Below are 9,098 nucleotides of genomic sequence, written 5' to 3' on the forward strand. Positions count from 1 at the left end.
CTTTCTAGGATGAAGGAGAATGATAAATGTATTGATTGGAAGTAAGGATCCCTGTACAAGAAACGAAAGAGTCGAAAATTATAAAGAAAAACCATTCTGATATCTCTGACAGTTGAATACATGTACTGACCATTCATTCATCTTCTCTAATGTGAAACACATCTCCTCTACTGAGCAAGTGTTCATAGCTGTTAAGCTACGCACTTTAGAGCCCACGTTCAGTGGATATTTTTTCTCGTTTTTGTCCACCAATGGAAGTTACCAATCCAACACTCTTCGCAACACAAGAACCGGTACATGTATTCAACTGGTCAGAGGTATCAGAACGGGTTTCATTTATAACTTTCGACTCATTCGTTTCCGGTACAGGGTTCCTTACTTCAAATTAATACATTTCTCGTTATCCATCATCCTAGAAAGTCTGTAACATCATCGCGGAATCACCCCGTGTACACGTACATTTAAAGATGCCCTCACCTATAACTTTGGCACTCTGTAGTCTCATTGGATGACGTTTCCGGATGTGGGTCCCTATACAAAATACAATGTATTCACTCCCCTCTACAAGTCCTAGAAGTCTGCAACGGGAATTTCCGACCACCATGTATAGACAGATGCTAGTGTTCTGTGTAAAGTTACATAAATGCTAGTGTAAAGATAAAACCAGTTTCTGAGTAAAAGTGAGGAGCAGCAGCTTTTTAACCCTTAACTCATGAGGTGTGGTCTCTCAGACCCCATGAAAATTTTCGACCTTGCTCCCCGATGCCAGTTGTGGTAGAATGCTTCTATACTCCTCCTACCCTCCTTAATTGCCAATCCTATGATGTTCTGCTCTCGGTTGCATTATCGCCTTCTGTGTTTATTGTTGACACGTGTTATTGATAGGTGTTGGAGTCTCCTAGACTGCGCCTCGTGAACTACGTACTGTTTTCTTCAGTATGGTACTGTATAGCTCAAAATGTGTTTGCACGAATGTGTCATTTTCAACTTTCCAAAGTTTGATGAAATTGTTATTCAGTGTATGGAGGAAGGTGTCAGTGATATAGATCAAGAAATAAGCAGAAAATATAACGATTTTACATTAGCCAGTGATCACAGTTCTGCTATCGAACAAGAGTATCATTCAGAGGAAGAACTTCACTAAGATTGTGATGGGCATCTGTCTCTCTCTTCAATGAAATACTTAAAGTGTCTGAGAAAACTGAATGTGTTCTGAGTGGTGATAAAAGTGTAGTTCCCAGCAATGAATGGCAAATTTGACACACTCTCTTTTTGTACCTATTGAGTGGAATTTTTTTGCACAAATTTAAACCCTGGAAATTAGTTTTATTTGGAAATTTATTTGCTACAGAGATTGTATAATTTTTTGGAATGTAATATTCAGTACTCTAACAGTCCATTTTTGTGTATTATTTATAAGGACCACACAAAATTGTGTGTGTTATGTGATGAATAGTAAAATGCTGCAGGCTTTGTTTAGTGCAAGAAAATGAACTATAAGCATTTAAGCAATATTTAAATAATTGTAAAAATAAATATTATATAAAAAAGCACTCCATCTTCAGGCCACTAGTGACCTACTGCGACCATCCGACCGCCGTGGCATCCTCAGTGGAGGATGCGGATAGGAGGGGCGTGGGGTCAGCACACCGATCTCCCAGTCATTACGATGGTATTCTTGACTGAAGCCGCTACTATTCGGCCGAGTAGCTCCTCAATTGGCATCACGGGGCTGAGTGCACCCTGAAAAATGGCAACAGCACATAGCAGCTAGATGGTCACCCATCCAAGTGCCGGCCACGCCCGACAGTGCTTAACTTCGGTGATCTCATGGGAACCGGTGTATCCACTGCGTTACCAAAATGTTATATAGCATAAATTAAAAATTTTAAATAAGTTTTGCCTTAAATCTCGGTTTTAACATAGGGGTCCCAGAGACCCCACTTCGTGGTATACGTTACAGAAATGTCATCTTGTGAGTTAAGGGTTAAAAGGGTTATGTAACTCTTCTTATGGTGTACAGACCTGCATCCCAGGTACACATTGTGACCCCTGCATCACACTATTGTGCTGAGTCTGGCCAATAAGACAACTTCATTAGCTGTCTGGATTCCCTTTATGCAATACAATATGTGGGGCAGGTGTTGCAAAGTGTACCAGGACTGCAGACCTGTGCTTCAAGGGGGGAAAAAACATAACTTATTTTTTCAGGGTGATAATGAAAACCTCGTGACTACCTCTTGTGTATCACCAGGCTGTCCCACTCGTCCTGGCCACCACAAGTAAGTTTTGGTCCAGAAGCAAAATAAAAAGTGTATCAAGTACATGTTGTTTAGCTACCAGAGGGACATTACCCAGTATGGCAGTGTTTCTTGTAACTCTGCTACAAAGAATTCAACAGCAGTACTTTTTTTTTTTTTAATAGGGCCTTATACAGGATGTTTATAAATGAATGGAAGTGGTTTTAAAAATCAATAATATGCTACTTTATAAATTATATGGGCAAATCTTACAGCACAGGCAGCAGCAACTGTCAAAGTTTTGATGTGCTACCTGCTGAAATGAGAACAGTGAGAGACTTAACACCAGAACTGGTGATCCCGAAATATATTAACTTAAGGAGTATTGCTATCTTAGAAGCAAAATAACCCATAACAGGTGGTATAAGGCCATTAAGAGCAGACTAGCACTGGCGAAAACAGCATCCCTAACTGAGAGAAACATGGATGTTAACTTGAGGAAGAAATTTCTGAGAATGTACGTTTGGAGCAGTAGTGAAACATGGACTGTGAGGAAAACTGGAACAGAAGAGAATCAGAGCATTTCAGATGTGGTGCTACAGATGAATGCTGAAAATTATGTGAACTGATAAAGTAAGGTATGAAGAGGTACTCTGCAGAACAACTTCCATGGTACTAGAGAGCTGCAGAGGGTAAAAAGTGTAGAAATTGGAATATATTTAGCAAATAATTGAGGATGTAGGTTGCAAGTCCTACTCTGAGATGGTAAAGGAGAAGAATTTACGATAGGTCACATTAGTCATGAGACTGATAACTCAAAAGAAGCATGCGCTTGTCACGGTTATTGCACAGGCAGTGTGTATGTTTCCAAAATGGTATCGCAACAAAGAAAGTATTCTGTGTGCTTCATTTCGAGGTGTCCAGATGTATGGTCACAGTGCAGTGTGAGTTTTGGCCACAGTTCATGAAAATGAGACGCCTTTGTAAGGTTAAGAGTCCTGATCGACCTCGTGTACTTGATGGAAATGAAAAAGGCCTCATAAATCACTTAATAAAGCAAGCAGGTAACTGTTTGTGCGCCCAAGGTTATGATGTTGGTGGTATGTAAGGGGCTGTGTTTTAAATTAGAAAAAGTAGGTGTAGTGCAGGCCCTTACGCCAGCAGACAAAGTGAAAAGGCATGACTTTTTTGAAGAGTTGCAGTTAAAAATGGGGGATACTGTTTTTGTAGAGAGACTTGTTTTCTGCCATGAAGCTTTTTTCCATGTAAGTGGCAAGGTAAACACACACAAGGTTTGTAACTGAGGGTGTGAAATACCATCACAGTATCATGACTCTCCAAAAGTGAATGTTTTGTGTGCGGTGTCACACGAGAATTTTTTCTTTGAGCACCAAGCGGTGAAGGGTAACTCATTTCGAGACACGCTGGAAGCCTAGTTCGTAACCCCAGCTGAATACCAATTATGATGCTTACATTTTACAAATGGACAGTGCTCTGCCCAATTTTCAAAGGAATGCACATGAGCTTCTTAACTGTGATCTTTACCACGCTGGATTGGGTGTGCTGCAACAGCAGATAACAATTTTCTCCCCTGCGTACCCCATTTGCTGGATTTAACACCGTGTGATTTCGTTCTCTGATGTTTTTTACCGCCAATGACCATGTCCCTCGAGGATGTGTACGATCGCATAAACAGTGCACTTCAGACCGTCACTGAGAACATGCTACCATGAGTATGGGAAGAATTTTATTACTGTGTAGATGTATTTTGTGTGAGGGAGGTTGCACATATTGAAAGATTGTGATTAATGCATCAAAAAGTTGGACAGTTGCCACTTCTCTAAACAACCTGTATTAGTTTTATTTGGTAATCCACCTGCTCTTCTCAAGACCTTTCAAAACCATGTCACAGTGTACCATTCATGTACACATGATGATATTAAAAACATAACATAAAACTAACTTGAACTCTTCTGTACTAGAACACAGTGCACTTGCTGGAGATGACAGTAAACAAATGGAAAGTTATGCAAGTCATACCAAAATCCAAGAAAGGGAATGGGAGTAATCCACTGAATTACAGACCCACATCACTAATGTCAATTTGCTATAGGGATTAGGAAAATATACTGTGCTAGGACATCACCATTCACCTTGAAGAGAACAACTTATTGTCAAATAATCAACATGTATTCAGAAAATGTCATTCTTGTGAAACACAGCTAGCTTTTTATTCTCACAGTGTAATGAGTACTGTTGACAGGGACTTCAAATTGAGTCTATATATTTAGATTTCCAGAAGGCTTTTGACACCATTCCTCACAACTAAATTGTGTGCCTATGGAGTGTCGTCTTAATTGTGTGGAAGGACTCAGAAAGGTCACAGTTCGTAGTAATTGACAGAAAGCCATTGAGTAAAACAAAAGTAATATCTGGCACTCTCCAAGGGAGTGTTGTTACAGGTCCTCTGTTGTTCCTGATCAACATAAACTGTTTAAGAGAATCTGAACAGTCCTCTTAGATTGTTTGCCTATGATTCTGTCATTTACCATCATGTAATGTCATCAGATCTTCAAAACTAACTGCAAAATGATTTAGACAAGATGTCTGTATGGTACAAAAAAGTGGCAGTTTACTCTAAATTATGAAAAGTTGAAATCATTCACATCAAGTGAGGAGATGAGAAGAGATGCTGGTGGATGTAAAGCTGTCAGGGCAGGTTGTGAACCTTGCTCTAATAGCTTACTAGCACTTGCCAGCAAAAGGCAAATGCCGCTGGTTTGGGCACTAGCCTGGCACACAGTTTCAATCTGCCAAGAAGTTTCATGTTTCTCGTGTGAGACAAATTCGCACTTCAGTACATTTATCAGCAACATATACGCCTAACATTCATGTAATTTCAAGAAATGAGTTTCACAAATAGGTGAAATACATAAAATGCGAAATTGTAGCGTCTCGCATGTGGTCTATATGGGATTATTTTTTTAACCGTCAAATGTGGAAAATCGATTACTATACGGGACGGTTGTCAACCGCGTATCACACTGAAAGTCATTCAACGAACATTTTCACATTCAATTACCCTATAAAAAAGCAGCCGAAGTTCTTGGCACAATCTTGGACCAACATCTAAATCGGGAAGAACAAACTGTTTTGGCATGCAGGAAATTTCTCTCTTGTATGCATATAGCCCAAAAAAATTAAAAACTATTTCCATCTCAAATTAAAGAAAAATTAGTCTGTCTTTACTCCTATGATGTCCAACGTGACTCAAAGGAAACTTCAGATGACTAGAAGTAGCCAACATTATCTGTCTAATGTATGTGATTAACATTCAGTTCTTTGACCACATCAGTGCTTCTGGTGCTGATTTAGGGTGGATGCTATGATTGGTTTTCTTCATCAGTTCCTAGTGACTAGGGTCCTCAAAACCTCCCTTCAAATATCAAACACCTGTTGTCATTCCGCAATTGCAATCGCTCGTGTCCACCATTTTGGCTGTACCTTTGCTTTCGGCACAACTGTTAACAAACTACCCTACAACCTATGTCTTGTCCAAAGCCACTCTGTATTCAAGAGAGCTTCATCTGTTGGCATCATCGTAGTTCCTCTCTTGGGACACTCTACGGTTTTCCTTTCTGCCAACAGCGAATCAGTGACTCTGTCACAGTATCAACACTATCCATACTTTTCTCGTCCCTTTGTATTTCTATTTTCTTTCTTCCTTCTTGTCCGCTAAACTTACACTGTAATTTCTAACTCGTCCTCTGACCAGTCACCAAATTGCAGTTACACAATAAATCACACAAATCAAAAGGTTGTGAATTCAACTAAATACTTAAGCATTACAATTACAAATAACTTCAATTGCAATGATCACATAGATAATGCTGTGAGGAAAGTGAACCAATGACTGTGATTTAGTGGCGGAATATTTAGAAGATGCAACAGGTCTACTGAAGAGACTGCTTTCGATATGCTTGTCTGCCGTCTTGTGGAGTACTGCTGTGCGGTGTGGCATCTGCATCAGATAGGGCTAACAGAGGACAACAAAAAGGTTCAAAGGAGGGCTGCTCGTTTTGTACTGTATCGAAATAGAGGAGAGATTGCCACAGATACGATATGTGAACTGGGATAGCAATGATTAAAACAAAGGTATTTTTCATTGCGGCAGGACTCTCTCGTGAAATTTCAATCACCAACTTTCTCCACCAAGTGTGAAAATATTTTGTTGGTGCTCCCCTACATATGAAGAAACAATCATCATATTGAAATAAGAGAAGCCAGAACGTGCATGAAAGACTTAACTGCTCATTTTTCGCAGTCGCTGTTTGAGAGCGGAACTGTAGAGAAGTAGCTTAAACGTGGTTTGATGAATACTCTGCCAGGCACTTAACTGTGAATTCCAGAGTAATGATGTAGATGTAGAAAATGTACACCAGACAATCAGTCAGCCATCTGCAGTTGAAGGTTTGTGCGAGTAAAGGTGAAAAGAAGGTAGAAATGCTACTTCCCTATGGAGAATGTAATTTTGCATTTTCCTAATGTTTCCACTTGTTTACTGTCCCTTCAGCAAGTGGAGAAGTTAATGTTAGCCCAAATATACGTACTGTGTGCTAGTGCAGCAGAGTCAAAGTAAATTTTTTGTTATGTTTTTAATAACATCATGTTTGTAAATGGGGCCTATTCAATTAGTAAGATGACTTATCAAATTGCACAGGCAAAGTATATTTGATTATTGATTTTTTTTTTGTTATGTTGGTTCACATGTCCCCAACATATGTTCACAGTTTCAAGTATACAGCATACTTTGTTTGCTTTTGACAGATAGAAAGATTAGATGTGTTTCAGTGTGCTCAACAATTTTCAATCCTTATAAAAAATGGAGCAAAGAATTTGCATCAAATTTTGTGTGAAAAATGGAATCAAGTGCTCTAAAACACTTGAAATGTTGACAGTGGCATATGGTGAGTTTCCTCTCTAAAAGAAAAAAAAGAAAAGAAAAAAAGGGTTTACCAGTGGTACAAGCTCTTCCGAGATGGCCGAGAAGATGCCAACAATGTACCTCGGTCTGGATGCCCCAGCAAATCAACAACAGATGATAACTCCGAAGCTGTGGAGAAAATTGTTTTGGTAAATCATCAAATTACCGTAAGAGACATTGCAAAGGATCTTGGCATATCAGTCGGCTTGTGTCATGCAATTTTTTCACACGTTTTGGACACACGATGTGTTTCAGTGAAGTTTGTTCCTAAACTTCTCAATTTTGATCAGGAGAACCATGCATGAGCATCGTTCAGGAGCTCTTGAATGATGTCAAAGATGATTCTGATTTGCTCAAAGGGGTCATAACTGGCAATGAAACATGGGTTAACAGTTATGATGTCGAAATGACAGCCCAATCGTCCCAATGGAAGCATCCCGGAGAGCCAATGCCGGAAAAAGCACGTCAAGTTCGATTAAATGTGAAGGTTCTGCTCACTGTTCTTTTCAATTACCGAGGTGTAGTGTATCATGAATTTTTGCCTCAATGTCATAAGGTCAATAAGGCCTATTACCTTGACATTATATGCCATTTACAAGAAGCAACATGCAAAAAAGTCCGGAATTGTGGAAAAACAATTCATGGCTTTTGCATCACTACAATGCACCTGCTCATTCATCATTGCTTGAGAGAGATTTTTTGCTCAGAAGCAACAAGGCAATCATGCCTCAGCCACCATATTCACCGCATTTGGCCCCCTGCGCCTTATCCTGTTCCCAAAACTGACGAGATCTATGAAAGGACGAAGATTTTCTGCAATTGAAGAAATAAAAACTGCATCGCTGGAAGTACTCAAGGCTATATCAAAAATGACAAGTGCTTCAAGGATTGGAAGGAGCATTGGGACAAGTGTATTGTATCTGGAGGGATTACTTTGAAGGGGACAATATTAATATTGATGAATAAATAAATATTTTTTCACAAAAATGTTAAGTCACCTTACTTTTTGAACACACGTCGTAAATGTTAGGATGATACATTTTTGAACAGATTTTGATCAGAGCACTGGAATAACAATAAGAAACACAGGGTGCTATTTAAAAAGCTGTTCATATCTTTATAATGTAGAAAGTTAAAAGCAAGATGGTTGTGCAGGTTAGTTTCACCCTGGTGGTTAAGCATGTGCTTGAAACATTTTTTAATTTTTTTTTTTTTTTCTGGGCGAAAAGTTATTTGAGGCGGTCATCACCTGTTGCAATTTTTTGTTAGTACAGTTTACAGAATTAGCCAGCTGTGATTGTTTCTGCCTCTTAATGTATAACTTTACTTAATCCACATACAAAAAGATTCACCTTCATGGTGTGATTTATTGAATATGATATGTGAATGAATGATCACAAGATTTTCAGGCCGTGACTGTGAATTTTTCCAATGAATGGGAACATTCGAGGATAAAACTCACGTATGCATATACTGCCCAGAAACGTGAAAAAATTCTAAGCCGTTGGCACTTCTTTCAAAACTTCATTAAAAATGTACCTGAAAAGTAGTTCTAAAATTACAGCACACTTCTGGCTGTTATATTGCAGTACATTTAAGACGTTTCACCTACTCAACCTCAGAAATACCGTTTTATATCGAGCTAAAGGATCGAAAACACCTCGTTTGTCCAAAACAGTGCATACCTTTTGGCAAGGCTGTTATTCCACCGATACAAGCTAGCTGACTACACACCTTTGACCTAAAGCTAGCAAATAAAATATGAGTCACTGTTTCTACGTGTGTCTGTCTCGCACTATCCTCTACCTTTTAAAGCCTGCAACTTTCCTCAGTCTTTTACCCCAGCAGTCAGTTGGTATGCCCTGTGGTCTTCA

The 9,098-nt window shown here is 39.2% G+C and overlaps 1 protein-coding gene across 1 annotated transcript in view; it reads right to left on the reverse strand.

Annotated features, from left to right (window-relative positions):
- Positions 1–1,572: 1,572 nt before the first annotated feature.
- Positions 1,573–9,098, reverse strand: part of LOC126295406 (beta-1,3-galactosyltransferase 6-like) — a 77,234-nt gene continuing 69,708 nt past the window's right edge. Inside the window, exon 5 of the mRNA XM_049987887.1 lies at positions 1,573–1,743. Coding sequence (XP_049843844.1) covers positions 1,725–1,743 — 19 coding nt within the window. The 3' untranslated portion in view covers positions 1,573–1,724. The remainder of the gene's footprint in view (positions 1,744–9,098) is intronic.

This window comes from Schistocerca gregaria, chromosome 11, assembly GCF_023897955.1.
Source record: "Schistocerca gregaria isolate iqSchGreg1 chromosome 11, iqSchGreg1.2, whole genome shotgun sequence".
NCBI classification, from domain to species: domain Eukaryota; kingdom Metazoa; phylum Arthropoda; class Insecta; order Orthoptera; family Acrididae; genus Schistocerca; species Schistocerca gregaria.